Source organism: Phaseolus vulgaris, chromosome 3, assembly GCF_000499845.2.
Source record: "Phaseolus vulgaris cultivar G19833 chromosome 3, P. vulgaris v2.0, whole genome shotgun sequence".
NCBI lineage: Eukaryota > Viridiplantae > Streptophyta > Magnoliopsida > Fabales > Fabaceae > Phaseolus > Phaseolus vulgaris.
The window spans coordinates 52,796,414-52,816,897 of record NC_023757.2 but is presented as its reverse complement, the minus strand read 5'-3'; the positions used below and the strand labels follow the sequence as shown (position 1 = coordinate 52,816,897).

Here is a 20,484-nt window from a genome sequence, read left to right as displayed (position 1 = left end):
ATAAATACTTTTAACTAATTATTAATTATTTTATATATGACTCTCAAATTAAATATAATAAAATTCAGTAAAATTATTATATACAAAACAACATACGATGACATAAATAGTACAAAAAATAAATAAAAACTATATTACCAATTGATTAATTTTACATCATTGTTTTTAGAGTATGACAGATGCTCCTCACCAATATTACAATATATTTTCTAGTGTCTACCATTGGTGTCATTATTGGTATTAATTATTGATTAATTTCTTAAATATGCTTTTAAGTAATGTGTTGGACAACATCAATGAATGGTGTTTTATACATGATGGAGTCTTCATTTTGAATGACTACAATTTGCAATACAAGTATGTTCCATTGAACACAGCATCAATTTTTCTTAATTTTTTTTTTAAATATTGAAATTCACCAGCCACCAAGATAAACACAAATTTTCTTTTTTTATTTGATAAATTCATGGGTGAAAGTGCTTAACTGATGGGTTTTGCAAAAATAAAATAAAATAAAGGCATGCAAAAACAAAATTACATGAAAAAGCAAAAAAAAAACTTTATAAGCTAAGAATATTGCACTATTTGTGAAACATTAATAATGTTTGCAAATGAAAGAGTTAATTTGAACTATTGAACTAAATCAAGAATCACATAAAAGTAAAGACCAAGCTCTTCTATTTCCTGAATGAACCATGATGCCATGCTGAACTTGTTCATAACCTTATAGCCTAAATAATGAGTATAAGTGGTTGTTGCATAAAATAAGGTTATAAATAGAAGTGATTAAATAGAAAGTCAATTTTAGAGATAAAAAATAATTAGTTGTTATATTGATTAAATTAAATATCATTTTAAATAAATAAAAAATTATTAATTTTTAAATTAGTTTCTATTATTGATAAATTATTTTTTAAATTGGTATCTAATTAGCTATCAAAGGTTTTAATTATCAATTATTTACATTCTAAATTTGTAGCAAAAACCGGATAGCTAATTTAGATATCAATTTAGACACTATTTATCAATAATAGAAACTAATTTAGAAATCAATGATTTTTTTAGTTTTTAAAATGGTCTCTAATTTAATCAATATAACAATAAATTATTTTTTATCTATAAAATTGATTTTTATTTAATGATTTTTTTTTCAAACTTCTCTGACAAAACTGTAATCCTCCCAACATCATACTAGGAGATAATGGATATAATGAGAGCAAAAGAAAAGAAAAAACCATGTTACTGTTGCTTCTGATGCTGCTCTAGAACTGTCAGGAAATGGAGTGCTCATTCCAGGAGTTAGTCCACCAGTGTTTCCCCCACCATAGAGTGGTGTTGCTGTGGTTGATGATGGCACATTAGGGTTGTTGTTCATAGGAGGTGTTGTGATTGGTGTATTTGGTCCTCCAGCAGAACTGAACATCAAATTGTTATGTCAAATGTTAGACTCCATAAACCATGAACAAACTCAGTGATCAATGAAAAGCATTTTCATGGCTTAACACAGAAATCAGTTCCCAAAATCTAGTTTTGGAGTTAACCTTTCCCACTATGCAAAACTGTTTTAAGTTAAAGCACAGCAGAGGACAATGTAAACAAGTTCTATACTTGTGGAAAAGAAAGGAATCAACAACTATGAATGCTGAAATAAATGCCTATAGACTTTCACTGCATAAATTTTTTGAATAAAACTGTTCTTTCTGGTTCTTCTTGGATTGCATGAGCCATGTGAAGGAAAGTTGTAATACATCTAACTTCTACATTGTAATAACCATGAGGGTGTGATCCAAGATCTAGATCAAGCATGAGAAATCAATCACACACAAAAGGTGTCAAACACATTCCAAGCAATGATTAGATCACAACCAGCATCTTCATGTGATCCCCCATTTGTGTACAACATGCATGCTTCTCTTATTGCTCTGTCTAAGTGCATAACTTTTAAGCACATCAATTGATTAAACTTGCTAAGCACATAGTTCAGAAAGTAAATCACCAGTTATTACTTTGTACCTAACTGTAATTATCCATCTAAAAAATTCCTTTCATGTAATGTAAGTCACCTTACCCCCAAACTATATCTTCTCTTTTATTAAAATCTGTCACAATAAAGTTGATATTTGATCCATATAATAGACTTTTATCTAATATATTTTTAGAATTTTTTATGAGTGCACTAATAAGAAGACAAAAATCTGAGCAGCAAGAATCAAATCAATGAGAGATGGTTGAAAGGTGGATGAGTTTATTATTTCACCCATTGATGCAAAGGGCTCATCTAACAATGTGGATAGATTCATGGATGAGTCAATTTCAGGATTGAGAAAGAACATCTGAACAAGTATATGCCATTTTCTACAGATTATTTATATTGGTAGAAAAAAACATCTGACATAAACGTAATCAATTACTGCAACACTGCAATGTTGCATCAGATACTTTCACACTCACTTTACCACGCCATAAAGCAAATACCACAAATATGATTCATGTGTGAAGATCAACACGTACGATCATGGTGAACGTGAGCCGTTGGATGAAGTGGGCCATACACAAGACTCATCCAACGGTTCAATCACAAAGTGCAGAAAAAGTAACCAACACACTCTGAGAGAGAGCACACAGTGTGTCAGTAAAATTGTGCAGCCCAAGATTTTGAAAATTATAACATAAAATGCTTTTGGTTCCAATTTTCAAATTAATTGGATCCATGTTCAAGCTTTTATATATATATGCCCCAAAGAAGGATATACCATATACCCACATTTTCAAATATGATTTTTACTCTTAAATATGATTTTGTGTTGTATTTCTAAAAGATTCAACAAGCATGCTACTTTTCTTTTCTTCCCCAGAAACTGTAAGTTGAAAAACCTTGTGCAAGTAAATGCAAACACAGAAAAAACAAATTTTGAGCAGAAAAGAGTAAAATTAGGTAGCCATGCACAAGACCCACTTCATCTTCCTCCTCCTGTTCAATCCAGCTCTCTCAAAACAGCCATTTTTGTTCACCACTGTTAAGTCTTCTCTATCGTATCAAGCACGCCATCTCAACCAAACAGAGGAAAAGGTAGCAAAGGGAATGAATGAATGAAAGAAAGGTGAAAATAAACTCACAAGGACAATGAGAATCCACTTACTTCAACATCAAGAAACACATTCACTTTCACCAATTCTAAATAAATAAAATCAAAATCTTCATACAATAATATAATATCAGCAACAGAGTGAACTTAAACCATACAGAAAAGGCCATCATACCTTGCTGTAGAAGGATACACACAAGATCCATAACCTGCAAACAAACACCAAACCAAATCAAACTCTCAAAAAAACTTTACAACTTAAAACATCTCAAAACTCATTGCTGTGAAATGGCCATACAAAAAAAACGGAGTGAGTATTTTTTTTCCTATAACTAATAGATGTGGGACTCCAACCGAAACAGAGTGAGTAAGAAAAAAGAATGGAAATGAGGAAAAGAGAGATACTGGGATCACTGGTGGCAATGGTGCCTGTTCCAGCAAAATCACAGGAGCCAGGAGCTCTGGCTCTGCGCTGATAGTAGCTGTTGAAGGCATAGGAAGCGTGGGCCTGAATGGTGTTAGGGAGAAAACAGAGTCCCTCAGACTGAAGAGGAAGACAATCAGCACCAGCCCCACATGCATAGTCCAAAGCCGTTTGCAGTGCATCATTGCTGGCATCACTCCTTGCCACACACCAAGTCGCAGCACCTTGACCAACCACATTCTGGATTTCCACCATCATGGTTAGTAACAACAGAGGAACAAACTTTGGTGCTGCCATTGGAGAAAGTTATAGCTCAGTGTGTTGCTTTGCTTAGTTGGTAAAGGTGGAGAGAGAAAGAGAGAGAAGAGAGAAAGAAGAGAGAAGTTTTTGGAGAAAAAGGAGAGATTATATTAAGGTGGGTTAGAGAGTGCAGAGATGGGAAATGAAGCCTCTTTCGCTTTCTTTTTGCATTCTCTTTTTCTTTTTATTATCAGAACAGAACATAACACATCATACTGTAACTTGGTTTCTGTGTTCTAACGTTAATGTCTGTCTCCCATCATCAAAATCAAATATCAACGTCACTTCGTATCTTGTCAAAGATTAATGATATATTCATAATCTATTGTTTTTATACAATTACATTTTATAAAAATATTTGTTAAATTTGTGATAATTTTATTACAAGTTTAACATAATTTTAGAAATAAAAATACATTAATTTTTATAAAACTTAAATTTATTTTATAAATTTTTATTATAATTATAAAAATAAAAATAAATTTTTTTAAATCAGTCATAAAAAACATTCTTAGTGTAGATAAATTTTTATTATCAATTTATATAGTTTATAATTATATAATATCTAGATTCGTATTCTCGTGCTTTACATTTTAAAAATTGTACATATTTTTGTGTTCATATATACGTATCATATTAATGTTCTTGTTTGTAATACATAAATTACATTATAACTTTCAATATTACTATTTTAATATTTTTTCATATCATTTAATTATAAATTTATTTTTTATTATATATTTATTTTTAAACTCATCAAGAATTATATACAAAATTTTAGAATTGTATATAATTTTTCGAGTTGTGAAACTAAACAAATGTCATTACCCCAAACCTGTTCCCTAATGATACGTTTGGATTCAACGATAGAAAGTTATGAGATGAGAAATGCGTTGAAAGTTCGTAAATCAAGATAATAAAATGTAGAAAACAAGGTAAAATACTTTTAACTTTCTTTGTTTCCATATTTGCGAAGAATTGCAAAGATTTTGATTATATATATATATATATATATATTATCAACATAAATAATAATAACAATTATTAAAATATTAATAAATATATAAAATGATAATTAAAATAAAAATATTAATAATAAATTTATGAAATAACAACTATAATTAAAAATATATAAATAATAATTAATATTGATAAGAATAAATAAATAAAATTAAAATTAATTTATAATATATATTTTATAATTATTAAAAATTTACATCATAATACTATTAAAATTCAAAAACTTCACTTTCCTCTCAAATCACTTTAAATCTACTCTTTCAAATCTCCTCTCCAATCCAAACACACTCTAATAGATAATCTCAGGTTTTTTTTTTTTCTTTGTCTCCTTATTGTAATTTAAAATAATCTAATTATATGTTAAAAATTATTTATTATTAGACAATATTTAAGATAAACGTTATAGAAGCAAATAAATATATACAATTCTGGAGTCACTGGTTAAGAAATGAAATGATTTTAAAATTCTACAAGATATTTCCAAAACAAGGATTGGCACTTGGATTACCTTTTGGTTTACTCCCCACTTTATATTTGAACTAAATATTAAAATTATATACGGCTTTGTTTAAAAAAAATTAAACTAACATCAGTTATGTGATTTTGTTATAGTGGAGTTTTAATTAGAAAAGTTCTTAAAAGAGAGTCTAGATGTCTTCATTAAATACAAGTAATATTTTATTATATTTGACATTTTTAATGCAAGAAAAATTGAGTTTTTTTTTAATCTTATCTTTTCCTCGAACAAAGTGGTATCGAGGATTTGGTTTGATCTAGAGAGTTAAAAGAGAGAAAAATAGATTTGAGAGATGGCAAACAATGGGTATACCACCTTCTAAAATTTTCTAGTCTTATAAAAAGAAATTTATGAAAAATAGTGTCTTTGCATGAAAGCACTAATACACTTTCAAGGTGTTTGGGAGATTGTAGAAAAATATTATAAGGAACTACAAGGGAATAAATATTGTTTCAATATGAGATAGAGAGTTTGTTTGGATGACCTGGTGTTTGAGAAAGTTGTTTATACTACTACGTCGAAAAAAGCTTGGAAGATATCGAAAAAGTAATCCAAGACATTGATAAAGTGAAGAAGATAAAGTTTCAATCACTAAAAAGTGACTTTGAAGTTTTGAAGATAAAAGAATCCGAATTAATTTTGAATTATTTCTCCAGAATAAATGTGGTTGTTAATCAATTGAAGGAATATGGAGATAAAATAAAAGATGTTTATGTAGTAGAGAAAATCCTACGTTCCTTAACTTCAAAGTTCGATTATGTGGTACGTAGTTGAAGAGTCAAAATATCTTAACTCCATGATTATTGAAGAATTGAAATGTTCTCTACAAGCTCATGAAGCAAGGACGATAAAAGTCATTGGAGCAAACCCTCCAAACTCGAGTTTCTTTGAAGAATAATAAAAAATTTAGAACTCAACGAAGTCATGTACAAAAGATCCTATGAAGAAGAAAACATGATCATATATTAACTTGTAGATTCATGAAATTATTAAAGTTTCAAAATTTTCAAAAATTAAGAACAAAGATTGATGTGAAGAAGAAAATTTTAAATTAAAAAAAAATGTTATTATAATTTGAAATAAAAAAAATATCTAAAATAACTCTTAAATTTCTCTGAATAAAATCTAGAAAGTTTTTAATTAAATAAGAATATAGAAAATTCTACAGTAACGTTTTATTTAGAAAAAATCCTAAAGAAAAGTCTAAATCTTTATGTTAAACACTTATAACAATTTCTCTTTTTATTCTCATCTCTTTCTAAGATGCACCAAAATTTCAAAATACTACAATTGAAAAATTTGTATGGGATCATCATAATTAAATATTATTCCTATCACATCATTAATTATCAATGAAATGTATATAACTTAAGTGTGAGCTTTATATTTTTAAAACTCAACACTAAAATTATTCTCAGTCATCATCCTACTTTGTATTTTCACTTTTTCCTTACATTCTCATTACAACTTTATAAATTATTAGTTTATTATACTTTTAATTATTATTATCATTATAATATAATATTTTATTATAAAAAAAAAAATCAATTACACATTTTTTATATAATCGCATTAGAAATCTTAATATTATCATTTTAATATTTTTTATATATTTAATTTTATTATATATTTATTTCTAAATGCATCACAAGAATTATATTTAATTCTAAATCTTAATATTATTATTGTAATATTTTCTTTTACATTATTTAAATTTAAATTTATCTTTTTGTTATATATATTTACTTCAAATCCTATCACATAAAAAATGATATACGACTCTTATAGTTCTAAGAATATTTTTGTCTTTTTTGAGGTGGTGGTAGAAGATGACTAAAGTTGAAGAATATACTATGGCATTAAAGTTGAAGAATATCACTAAAAAAGGAGAATCCAATACTTATATAGAGAAATGGACTTCACCTCTTGCATGTATGCAAAACAATGAAGAGCCTTCTTCCTCTGAATACCTTCCATGTCCAAAACCTGCAACTCATCGTTAATAGACTTCACCTGTTACTCCACTCCACAGCTTTAGCCTTCTTGTTCTATTACAGGTTCTGTTTTCTTTTCCAACTCCCACAAAACAGACAAGGCTATGGCTTGTTATCATGGCTACTTGTTTTTGCTTCAGAAACCATTCTATCCTTCGTTTGGATCCTTGATCAAGCCTTTCGCTGGCGCCCCATCTCACGTTCTGTCTTCCCAGAAAGATTGCCGGAGGATCACAAACTTCCTCCTATTGATGTGTTCATATGCACTGCAGATCCAACTAAAGAACCCACTTTGGATGTGATGAACACTGTTTTGTCAGCCATGGCTCTGGATTACCCTCCAGAGAAACTGCATGTGTATCTTTCAGATGATGGGGGGTCTCCTTTGACCCTGCATGGTGTGAGGGAGGCTTGGAAATTTGCTAGGTGCTGGCTCCCCTTTTGCACAAGGTACAAAATCAAGAACAGGTGCCCCAAGGCTTACTTCTCTGCTTCAGAGGATCATGCTGATGATGCTGATTTTGCAAGGAGTAGTTTGTACTTGGCAGATAAGCATAAGATCAAGGTTGACTTTGAGGGAACTTGGTTTAATTCATCTTTTAGTTTTTAAATAAACAATCTTTGCAAATATATCTGACTCTGTAGTATTTAAATAATGTTGAAATCTTATATAAACTATTGTAGATGCTCACTTAATGATTTTTAAATAATTTGCAGGAACAGTATGAGGGTTTTAAAGAAGAGATAAAGGCATTCAGAAAAGATAGGCCATTTTCCAGAGATCATCCATCTGTCATTGAGGTATACTAGCGTTTGGCGTCTCTCATTTTGGCTTGAATATTGGATTGGACCAACTTGAATAAAGAAACAGAATTCTGGTTTTTTTACTATTCTGGTAACAAAAAAATTACTAAAATGGTTTATGATGTACTTTTGTAAAACTTTAAGATGTGATTTCCAACTTGGTACTACTGATACACTACGATGATGAGAAACAAATTATGTTAGGAATTTGGTTTATTAATCTGCATTTTGGCAGGTGATTCAAGAAAGTATCACAGATGATGTAGATAATGTGAAAATGCCTGTCCTTGTGTATGTTTCTCGTGAGAAAAAGGCTTCTCATCCCCACCATTTCAAGGCTGGAGCCCTCAATGTCCTTGTATGACTATACTTTTCTTTTGTGTATCTGCCAAACTGCATACAAAACTTGTTTTACCAACACAACAAGTATAATGTTTTCCCATCTTACACTGCAGCTTCGTGTCTCTTCAGTGATGAGTAATTCTCCATACATTCTAGTTCTAGATTGTGACATGTTCTGCAATGATCCAACCTCAGCTCGATATGCCATGTGTTTTCACCTTGATCCAAAGATGTCATCCTCCTTGTCTTTTGTTCAATTTCCTCAGAAATTTCACAACATCAGCAAGAATGACATCTATGATAGTCAGCTGAGATCACTGTTTTCAGTAAGAACTAAGGACATCTAAATCAGACATTTGTAATTGTTTCATATTGTAGAAGATGGTGCAATGCTTGACTAACTTTGTTTTTTGGACAATTCAGCTACAATGGCAAGGTATGGATGGGCTTAAGGGACCTGTTATGTCAGGTACAGGCTTTTATATAAAAAGGGCATCACTGTTTGGAAACTGTGCTAGGAAAGGTATTAAATTAAACAACATTTTCTTATCTAGTTGCTTCCTAAAACACAAAATTTCAATGACATTGACATATAAACATTGCCCTTGTACTGAGAGGTTACCATACTCTTTACTATTCTTTGTGTTGAATCCTAGGAAGTGATCTGCTGCAACAAAAAGAACAGTTCGGTTCATCTAATGAATTCATCAGATCACTTGATGGAAACAACACAAGTGATTTGGTATCTGATCAGAAATATGCATTTCTAGAAGAACCTCACTTTTTGGCTTCTTGTAGCTATGAAATTGGCACTAAATGGGGAGAAGAGGTAGGTAGACCTGTTAATTATTTTATTTTTTTCAAAATTCTTGTCTAAAAAATGTGCAAAATTTTTTGACTGTTGCAGGTTGGTTTCTTATATTATAGTGTAGTAGAAGATTACCTTACTGGATTTGTCTTGCATTCTGATGGATGGACTTCAGTTTTCTGTGAACCATCCAAGCCACAGTTCCTAGGTACAGCTACAACAAATTTGAATGATGTACTAATCCAAGGCACTAGATGGTACAGTGGTTTGTTTGAAAATGGTATAAATAGATTTTGCCCCCTTATATATGGACCAACAAGGATGCCACTTCTCCAGTGTCTGTGTTTTGCATGGCTCACATATTTCCCTCTCTATTGCTTGCCCCTTTGGTGTCTTGCAACTGTCCCTCAGCTCAGTCTACTAAATGGAATACCCTTATACCCTAAGGTAACAACAATAATGACCTCACTTCCCACCATTTTAAGTCAAGTAATGATATATTGACAACCTACTTCACTATACAACCTCTAGTTGATGATATAAAGAAAAAGTATTTTCGTTATTTCATACAAAAAATTGAAATTTTAGGTAAAGAACAGGACTGTATACTGAAACAAGGTTGTCAATGTATCATTTTTCTTTTTTAAGTGTCACATTCGTGCATATATTTGCTTCACATGCTAAAACCATTTTTTCCTTTTTCTTTTGTTCTTCTTCATAGGTTTCAGACCCTTTTTTCATTGTCTTTGCATTCATCTTTCTATCAGCTCTTCTAAAACATTTACAAGAAGTCTCTTTAACTGGTGGTACACTCCATAACTGGATAAATGAGCAGAGGATCTGGATGATGAAATCTGTCACTTGCCATTTATATGGATGCTTGGATGCACTGCTAAAGAAATTTGGTATAAGAGAAGCTAGTTTCTTGCCCACTAACAAACTAGAAAATGATGAACAAACTCTGCTATATCAAATGGATAAATATGATTTCCAAGCATCAAATATCTTTATAGCACCAATGCTTTTTCTCATCACTGTCAACATATATTGCTTAGTGGGAGGAGTCTACAGAGTGTTATTGGTGGGTGACTGTGACAAAATGTTCATACAGCTTTTCCTTGCAGTTTTTATAGTTACTGTCAACTACCCTCTCATTGAAGGGATCCTAATAAGGAAGGACAAGGGAAGCATTTCAAAGTTTGTTGCCATACCTGTAATATTGGCTACTCTTGTTCTTTTGAAAATTTTTAAACTACTAGGAAATGTTTAATATGCTCTGCTGGCTACATGTATTCCATTTCTAATTTAGTTTAATTTCTATGTATAATTTTCAATAACTTCATGATTCTTGAAGTTTGAAGGGAGACTATTCAGAGTTCATTCCGGATTCCGGATTTTGACCACATCTGTACCAGAACAATAACAAGTTGGATATTATTTTCTCTTCTAATTATTATTTTCTCTTCTAATTTGATCTTCATATGGTATCCCCAACATCATTGCAAATGTACAAAGAGAATGGAAAGGTTGCATGGCCACAATGTCTCAAGGAAACATGTCTTTAAAAGAGTATGAAAAGTGTTTAAAAAGTGTGAATCAAGACATAAAGATAATTTTTTTCAATCTAGATCATTCATCTAGATTTAACAATTTTAATTTCATTTAATTTTTTTGACCTCAATAATTATCGTAGTCATTTTTTTTTTGTAAATGATTTTTAAATATATGAAAATTTGAGGAAGTTTTAGGATATTATTTTTTGAAAAATTAATTATTCTTTTATAGGTAATATCCTAAAATTTAAGTGATGATTTCAATGTTCTCTTAAAAGTAATTTTTTAAAATAAGTCTCACCTTAATATCTATTCAAGTGATGATTTTTTAATGTTCTTGTAAAAGTAATTCCTCCTTCATGAATCTTGTCTTAATTCATGTTCTTGTGTAAACAATGTTAAAGTAACGAAACTCAAGTCTTCTTTGTCCTTTTCTATTTCCACTTGAAAATATTTTCATTCTTCAAAAGACATACATAAGATTTGTAATAATGATGTCATAAGATTGTCTCCGTGAACAATACACCTAGTTTTTAAAATAAAATAAAAAATTATAGAAATGGTTCATCTTTTATATTCTATCCTTTTTGTTCAATTTGGTCATTTATCTTTTAAAAAGTTTAATTTAGCCCTTTATATTCTTAAAGTGGTTCAAAATTATGATTGCGTTATACATTGTTAACTGCATTTTCTCCCTCTTCACTCTTAAACTCTTGCAAAATGCGAGATTTCAAAAACAGTCTTAAACAATTGTGCGTAATTGACTTATTTGAATTATTTGTGAATAAGATTTATCTTTTACTACTCAGTTTGGATTATGAGGTTGGAGAGAAGAGAAAGTCATTAAAGTAGGATGTGAGAAAGTTCAATTATAGAAGGGGAGGAAAACAAAAACATTAATGTGGTTAATTTTAAATTAACAAGATAATTTTACTCAAACTATAATAAAAGGTTAAATTGAAAGAATACGTGCAAATTAATATAAGTGAAAAAGACACTATTTTAAGATTAACTCTTAGAAGTCTAGTTACAAAATAAAATTTCAAATTTATATAATATACGAAATTATCACATAACCTATACCTATTCATAAAAATATATTTAAATTAAATTCGATAGCAATTATTTACGTAAAACTATGTAAATGTTATCAAGTGTAGCAAATTTACTTAATAATTTTGTTATACTATTTTCAATACTATATATATATATACCTTAAAGAGTTAAACTACTATAAAATAATGTCTTAACATTTACTTGATGTTTTCTTCATAAAAGTTTAAAAAAACACTTGACGAGAGTATTTTGAATCTGTAGTTGAGAAACAATGAATCCATAAAGTTATGTAGCTGATCTAAAAATGCAAGCAATGTTAATATAAATACAAAAATAAAGAACTATACAGGTGTATGTATAAACACAACTGACTCAACCAATCAACAAATAAAAGATGGGGCCATAAAAAATGAGTATGGCCTGTACTAGTAAACTCAACCAAACACACCCAAAAAGGTAAAAACCACTCACAATATTTCTAGTCTATATGTGTCAACAAGCATGGAACGAATGAGATTTAAGCAAACCCAGCTAGGACTTCTGAAGAACACATTTCTCATACAAAGCAATGATATCTTTCTTGTTGGGATTCTTCAACCGAAGCAGCTGATCACCATAGTTGTGCTTTGTGAGCTCTTGTTTAAGCTTCTGGACGGTAAACTTTCTGTAATCCTCCTCGTTTGTTCGCTGACTAAGATTTTCTTCAGCACCCTCAAAGACGGAACCACCATCTTCTGGTTGGGTGTACTTAAGAGGACTGGATGTACTCCTAGTTCTCTTGGCTACCTTTGCTATTCTTGGGCTTACCTCCATGTCATCACCAAAGTCGTCATCTACCCTCATACGTTTACCATGGGAAGCAGTGTTTAGCTTACCGTCATATGCAGTTTCATTCAGTCGAAATTTAGTCAACTCTTGATGGAGAGAATCAATTTTGGCTTGTGCTGATTGTAACTGCAGGGAGAGAGCCTCAGCCCGGTTATTTGCCTGTGCATGTGCTTCACGTTCTGTTTCCAGAAGTTGTTCGAGAATTTGCGCACTATTTCGCCTGTGGGTCTTGTCTTTATCCAAAAGGGCTTCTAAATCCTTCTCTCTCTGTTGCACCTTTTCCTCTAGTTTCACAGCTCTGGTAAGTGCATCCTTCTCCGAATCCCTTACTCTCTGTAATTCAGCTTCCAAATTATCTTTCTCCCTCCCCAAACTTTCAATTCTCGTCTTAGCCCTCTCAATCTGTGTCAGTCTTTCCATTGCCAGTCTCTGCATCTCACTCTTCTCCTTTTGAGCCATGCCTGCTTCAGCCCGTGTTTTATCAGCCACTTCAGTAGCCCTGGCAGCTTCTCTTTCGGCAATTTTACACCTTTCCTGGACCTCATCAAATCTTTTGAACTCAGTCTCATACTTCTGTTCTAGATGGTTCTTCTCCTGCTGAAAAACCATTGCTTCCCTCTCGTATGATTGGGTCTTCGCATTTTCAATTTTCAACTTCTCAGACAACTCTTTAATTTCAATCCTCAGTGATGATATTTCAGTATCATAACTTCTTATCTTTGATTCAGCAGCCTGCAAGGTGGATAACGCACTTAGTCCCAAAAAGACTAAACATGCATATATAATTGAGTGTAGAATTCTAAAGTCTTAAAATCCATCTACAAATCCCAGACAAGTGAAGATGCAACATAAGATCAGAAATCAAGGGACCAAAATGACAGAAAAAATAAGAGATGCACAAGTATCAAGAATATAAAACAGAATTTATACACATGCACAACATAAATCTTGTTTTGCTGAAAGCACTTGATAATAGGCTCTGTGAGACACTTTTAGAAGCCAAGAATCTCACCTTCAACTCTAAATTCAGGGTAGTTAAACACTTCTCAGCATGATCAATTTCTGCGGTTTTCTCTCTTATTTCATCTTCCTGCACAGTTAGCAAGGAGTAACAAATAAGAACTCAAGTTTGCAAACCATTACAGATCTCTTTGTGTAATTGGAAAAGTGAAAGATATAAAAGAAATGAGCAGGAATCTCAAGAGGGAGAGTGCACTTTTTCAGCCAAAGTTCCAGAAAATTCTTCTCTTAAAGCATCTTCTCTCAACTGCGTCTGCTTGTTTGTGCGCTCTTGCACAATAGATGCTTTCTCTAAAGCAGATTTTGCTTCCCTAATGGCAATATCATACTTTCGCTTCCACTCCTCTGCCTCCTCTTGAGCAGACTGAGCTTGTTCCTTTGCTGCTGCCAACCTTGCTTCAGCAGCACCACTTCGGGACTTGAGAGCTGCTATTTCAGAACTAGCTTGATCTACTTCAGCTTTCTGCCTCGATAAGACTTGCTCGTATTTTCTTTTCCAATCCATAGATTCCTGTTTGGTAGAATCTAGTGTTTTCAATAAACTAGAGTACCTTTCATCCAGTGATCGACGATTAGTTTGGAGATCAGTTATTCGATTCATGTATTCATCAGTTAGTTTCTTCTTATCTTTGATGGCATCCTCATATCTCTTGACATAGTCAGATTTTTCACCTTCACTGGCTTCCAACCGTTTCATTTGAAGAGCCATCTTATCTTCAAACAACCGGCATTGTAAAGAAAGAGAACTCTTTTCTGATTCAACTTTAGCTACTAGCCTCTTGATAAGGTCAACCACAGGGCCTTCAAAACTGTTGACAGCAGCAACATGGAAATTAATTTAGAAAGTCACTGGAAAGACAAAATACACAAGTAGAAGATTTGGCAGATAGACATTTTAACAAACCTTCGTTGCAAGAAAACAGCAAGTTTTTGCCACTTCCCTGGTCCTTGAATAGTTTTTTCATATTCAGATAGAAGAGCATCAAGAACCTGAATCAAAAATACATTATAGAAACTTATATTCTTTCAACAGTCATGATCTATATTTTCCATTAGGAGCATAGCAATTACCCTAGCAACATTATCAATCTTTGCATCAGAAGCATTACAAGCTGCCCTCAGCCTCTTTTCCATAGACTGAATGGCATTTGAGCACTGCAGATCTGCCTCCATGAATGCATTCTTCCTATAATCCTGTTAACCAATACATTAGTAACATCAAATACGACATAGAAAGATCAACCCCAACCCTCAAATGAATAACAGACAATTGCATACATACTTACCATGACAAAATGTTAGGTGTACGTACAGACAGATATACATAAAACTTAATTGCACTTTAGATCCCTTTAATTTGTACCATGTGATTAAGATCCTCCCAGTCTTAATAAGCCAACTAAGTCCCTTTATTTTCTGAAACTGGAGGTTCTATGCCTTGGGCTAGAACGATACCTCCATGGCTGGGACAGGGAGCTCATAACTGTTACGGTCATACTTCCATGCTTTCTTTTAGAACTACAAATCCCTTTGTTGATTTGATTGGGATGGATCTCTATTAAGAGTCCACTAATTATGAGTTCTGATGAACTTCTAAAACTTTCATATCCCAAATCATAAACCACAAAAATAATTTGATAGACCATAATGGATTTAAATAACCACAACTGAATATTGTTATGGTAACTTATAAATAAAGAACTCATTGTATATATTTTCCCTAAGTGCAATAACAGGTTATCTTCACTTCCCAATGATTCAATAAAACTTTAATAAAGCACTAAATAATGTTCAACAAAAGAGGGGGGAAAAAGCAAATTTGATTTTATATTTTAAACTAGGAACAAAAATAAATTTTGTGCCTCCCCCCCCCCCCCTTCCATAACCTCCAATACTGCCAGAAATGAATAATAATGGTTTGTAAGCCAAAACAAAATGTTATTCCATTCCAACCCTCTAGGGATAGAAAGAAGCACCAAGCAATTTTCCGTTCAAAATGGTGATAGCAGGCTATCAGAACCTCTCCCACTAAATCCTATAACAGAAGTAGATAAAAGGCAAGCCAATTACATGAGATGCATCCAGGTAGCTTACAGCCTTACATGTTTAGGGTTTAGGAACCACAAAAAGAGGGGAGGAGACAAGACACAACAAATTATAAGCTAACATGCACATAACTTATTCACATTAAGTTTATCAGTTAATCCCACTCATGATCTGACATACACAATACCTCAAATGCCTTTTTGAAGAATTTCAGAAGAAGGTCCTCATATTTCTTCCTGGGTGAACCAACTCCCACAGCACTAGCATTAAAAGCAGCCATTGACTTTTGAACTGCTAGTTCGTGTGCTTCCCTTAAAGCACCCTACAAACAAGCATTACTGTTAGAAAGAAGAAGAACTATAATCATCATTTACTTTAAGCAGATAGAATTGATTACTCACTTCCTCAGGGGCTGTTGACCGCTCAAAAGAAGACATATAAACATCAGTAGCAGAATCATATGCCCGACGACACTCAGCTTCTTCAACACTCTGCAAGGCAACAACAATTGAAGTATAAAACCAATACTTTAGCAAACAAAAAAGTCAAGAACAAACGGCTTGCTGTAATATTATCACATTTTCTTTCCCATATTTTAACAAACTATTTTACAAAAATCTCTGAATGAATAATGTCATGTTTCTGCTTTTATTAACAGATAAAATATACTTGGTAAGAAGAACAAATGATATTCTTGTGGGTAAAAACTCTAAAATTACTTCAAATGTCAGATAAAAGTAATCATTCACATTAAAAGAAAGGGGATAAAAGCAGCATACAATTTAGAACAATTAATAGAAAGAAATTTCAATCAGTTGAACATTAACTTCCAGGCCAATTATGATTTATGAGCACGTAAAATGAATGATCAAAGTTTTCTCAGGCATCTTATTTCCTTGGGTGGTTAAAAATTATATTATGCAATTGCAACAAGCCACTAAAATGACATTTTATAACCAATTTGACCAAAATAAAACCTTAAACATGTCCAATGAATACTGTATCATTCTTTATGTCATACAGTTAAATTTGTTCCTCTCTAACTCAAGTAATAATTTGAACATTTAATATTAACTGTATCATTCTTTATGTCATACAGTTAAATTTGTTCCTCTCTAACTCAAGTAATAATTTGAATATTTAATATTAACCTGCCAGGAGGAAGAAATTGTAGGCACAGCACCATGGTTGAGGGCATCCAGATAAGATTCTGTTATACCAACCAAGACAGGTCCAGTCATCATAGTTGCGCCAACTTGTTTTGGCCTTGTTCTCTCAAAAACAAACTTTGTCAAGGCATCAAGCCCAGATCGAAATTCAGGCCTTAATTTTCCAAGCTGCATAACATAAAATATCAAAAAGTTAAAAGATGCAAGGAAATGACAACAAAAGAATGTCAGCAGATAGATTACTTACTGATATCTGATCCAGTCGCTGTAGATCATTTTCGTTGTTCAAAGGTCGCACAAGAGTGAAGCATTCCCTGTCTGGGAACAAAGCCCGAATGGAATCTCGAATCTGTTGTTTAATTGTCAGAAATATAATTATTCCAGGGAAAATAAAGTTCATATTTGCCATTTTCCAATGTACCTTGAAAACTTGCAAAATGTATTTTCAAAAAATTATAGTTTGTAGCTCGCAAAGACAGGAAGTAAAAGAAAAATATATTCAGAAAGTAACCAAAGCACAAAATCTAGTAGGAAAACATTCCATACCTGGAATGCCAAATCAATGAAATTTTTAACATAGAATCAAGAGTGGAAGATTAATTATGTCCTAATTGATTCAAAGTGAGAAATTACTTTCAAGCCCTGAGAATTGATGGTTTGTGCTAAAATTTTGTTAAGAATTTATAATTAAACAAGTCAGTAAAGAATAAACCTAGTCAAATATTCAGGCATTGGAGAGGCTGTAATTATAAATTTGCAAAACTATGTAAGCAAGCATTAACACAATAAATGGGGAATGACCATACATATTAGAGAAGAACATCAACAGTCGAAACAGTATTAATCACACACAAGTATGAGATTTGATGGGAGTTCCTGACTAATTTGCATTAAGAATACTTGATGAATGAACATGAAAAATGTGAACCACGCATTAGCAATGGTGTAGCAATCTTGCACAGGTCTGGACAGTTAGAGTTGAAATCTTTCCCTAGATCTCTCTTCACCATAAACAGTAGTGAGACAACTAAATTGCATTTTTGAATAACTAAAAAAGGAAGCAGAAAGGTACCTCGTTTTTAGCTCCTATATCTCTTCCACTCCCTTCAACAGGTCTCAAGGCAAGTTCCAGATAATCACGGGGTGTTATTTTTCTGTTATCTTCTGTTAGGTCCAAGTAAAAGTCCTGCCAACATGAGGGTTGACAAATTAAAGAAGTAAAAAATGAGAATATACATTACAGTTACAGTATGCTAAGATACCACCATAACTACAATATTATGACACTTTTGCTCATCATGTCGAATTGTACACAACCTACCCTTAAAAGCCAAACAAAAATTGGGGAGAACTGTCCTATCTCAGATGCGGAAGTCTTCCCTCCAGATGCTCTAACACGAATATGCTTTGTCATTTGGGTGACTAGGGAAAGACGATCCAGGGCAGCCTCATCGATACCGCCCATCTGGAAAAAAAAAAGTAGCATCAGCATTTCAATTTCAGCAAGAAACCCCCAAAAGTTGGAAAAATAAAGTTTCATGCTGTAACAGACTGAAATTGATCATGACATGTCAAGACCAAGGAATAAATGAGCATGCTAGACAGAATGTATAGGTTTGAATAGGCCGAGCCAACCTGGTTATAAATAAACATGCTAGACAAAAGAACTGCCAGTGAGAATATCTGGGTGCTGTATGTTCCCTGCGTAGTAAACAAATTGCTGAGTAAGACAAGTTAGCAATGTTTAGAACTCGACTACATACATGTGAAAAAGAATATATGATTAGAAAGCTGAAAAACTGACCGTTTGATCATAAGCATCTATTCCTTCACTGTCTAATAGCAGGAGATTATATTCTGTTCCATCAAGAGCAGTCCTTTTCAAAGGTGTACTCCACAACCAAAGCCCTTTGGTACAAGGCCGATGTGTTGATGCTACTTGAAATCCACTACTCTTTCCTAATAGCTGAAATAAAATTTTAAAGAAAAACATAAGCCCAAAATCTATATAATACATGTTATAATAACAAAATCTTGTAAAATAAGTATATTTCAAGACCAGCAGAAATAATGCCAGTGGAAACATTGAATCTCAGTTTGAAAAAAAGCAGTTTCACGTAGGCTAAAAAATATTCCGAGACATGTAAGTAAACAATCCAATGGCGCAGAAAGAAGTACCAAAGCATTTATCTTCGGCATACTCCAGAATTTGGCACCTAAATTTACAACTCTAACCAAACGGAAACAATGATCCACAAACTAATTGTTGCACACGATAAGCAAACGAGCACACACTCTCAAAATCACAAAACCACACTTTCCACTGTAGTCACTGGACTACTAGCCAATCAAGGACAGTCCCCAAACCTTCCAACTATGTTTCGAATTTCGCGTTCAAACTACGTTATAACAAAAAATCACCGCCACCACCACAAAAAAAACGGCGGTTGCCCCAAAATTAATCAAAACCAGATACGCAATAGTCAAACAAAGCGATACTGTAACATAAACACCATTACAATCAAACAATCTACGGTCATCCCACGGAACAAACATCAACGCATCAAAACCCTAATTACTAACTGCAACACTACACTCCAAAACCCTAAACTCGAACAGCGAAGAAAAATTCACTCGAATAGAATAATTACCTGATTCAAGATGAAACTCTTGCCCTGCCGCGCGCGACCGCAGACGGATACAACGCCGATTGGCTCCTTGACGAGTTGGAGCGTCGCGACGGCTTCCGGATCCATACGGAACTTCCCCTTCTCATCGCAGTAGACGAGGCGTATCGGCCTGGCGGGCCCGGTGACCGGAGACGCCGACGAGGACGACGGCGTGGCGACCGCAGAGGAGGGCGGCGAGGCGTCGGCGGCGCTATCCCTGCCTCTGTTGAAAAGCTTGAGCATCTTTCACCCTTTCTCGGGGTTCGCACTTTTTTCTTCCCTCTTTCTCCGTTTTCGTGCTTCTCTTTATGTGTGGATTTTCAGAAATTTTACTACTACTCCTATTTTTATTATTTATTGGTTTAACTTTTTCTTTTGAGACGGTTTAAAATTAGCGAGGGAAAAGAAAAGAAAGGATCACAGACACAAAAGACTTGTTTCTTCACTTCTTTATAGTTCAAATTTTGCATCCACGGGACCACAGCGTGGTTATAAAGCAACCATTTCAAAGGAAAATAACCGGGTTCACCTCTTCTTCAATTTTCCTACCGGTTTAAAACTCCAATTTTATTTTTCAATTTAATAAATAATTGCCTTCAAATTTTACTCAAATAAATAAATAATATTTATCATCGTTTATTAATAAGATTAAAGTTAATGATAAAGCATTTGCATTAAATAACTTAAAATAATAACTTGTTTTTTACACTTCAATTGAGAGTATAGTTATCTAAAAAAATCATCTTTAAAATTTGTAACTAGTTCTAATTTTTTATGCAAATAGTTTATTTTTCCTTGTTTATTTTAATTGTTGAATTATTTTTCTAAATTTTTATTTCATTTTTAAA

General features: G+C 32.7%; 3 protein-coding genes across 4 annotated transcripts; 1 reads left to right on the top strand and 2 right to left on the bottom strand.

Moving 5' to 3' along the window:
- Nucleotides 1-534: 534 nt before the first annotated feature.
- LOC137808729 (PLASMODESMATA CALLOSE-BINDING PROTEIN 3-like) lies at nt 535-3,956 on the bottom strand. The gene is made up of 3 exons (XM_068609993.1): nt 3,492-3,956; nt 3,262-3,295; nt 535-1,415 (listed from the first exon to the last, which is right to left on the bottom strand). Exons 1-3 carry the CDS (start codon nt 3,805-3,807, stop codon nt 1,187-1,189), a joined length of 579 nt encoding a protein of 192 aa, XP_068466094.1. The 5' UTR covers nt 3,808-3,956; the 3' UTR covers nt 535-1,186.
- Nucleotides 3,957-7,210: 3,254 nt separating this feature from the next.
- Nucleotides 7,211-10,745, top strand: LOC137808728 (cellulose synthase-like protein G2). 2 transcript variants are annotated; one of them, XM_068609991.1, is made up of 8 exons: nt 7,211-7,906; nt 8,059-8,142; nt 8,381-8,503; nt 8,601-8,813; nt 8,911-9,010; nt 9,144-9,316; nt 9,395-9,742; nt 10,017-10,745. In XM_068609991.1, exons 1-8 carry the CDS (start codon nt 7,292-7,294, stop codon nt 10,563-10,565), a joined length of 2,205 nt encoding a protein of 734 aa, XP_068466092.1. In that variant the 5' UTR covers nt 7,211-7,291; the 3' UTR covers nt 10,566-10,745. The 2 variants fall into 2 exon arrangements, with proteins under 2 accessions (XP_068466092.1, XP_068466093.1); XM_068609992.1 differs by having other exon boundaries at nt 7,239-7,906; nt 8,911-8,956.
- A 1,453-nt stretch (nt 10,746-12,198) lies between these two features.
- Nucleotides 12,199-20,095, bottom strand: LOC137808727 (uncharacterized). The gene is made up of 14 exons (XM_068609990.1): nt 19,619-20,095; nt 18,772-18,933; nt 18,603-18,668; nt 18,289-18,432; nt 18,040-18,153; nt 17,215-17,316; nt 16,950-17,135; nt 16,200-16,289; nt 15,986-16,120; nt 14,824-14,946; nt 14,657-14,742; nt 13,949-14,561; nt 13,745-13,822; nt 12,199-13,464 (listed from the first exon to the last, which is right to left on the bottom strand). The coding sequence occupies exons 1-14, from the start codon at nt 19,877-19,879 to the stop codon at nt 12,436-12,438; spliced, it is 3,189 nt and encodes a 1,062-aa protein (XP_068466091.1). The 5' UTR covers nt 19,880-20,095; the 3' UTR covers nt 12,199-12,435.
- Between the last annotated feature and the right edge of the window lie 389 nt (nt 20,096-20,484).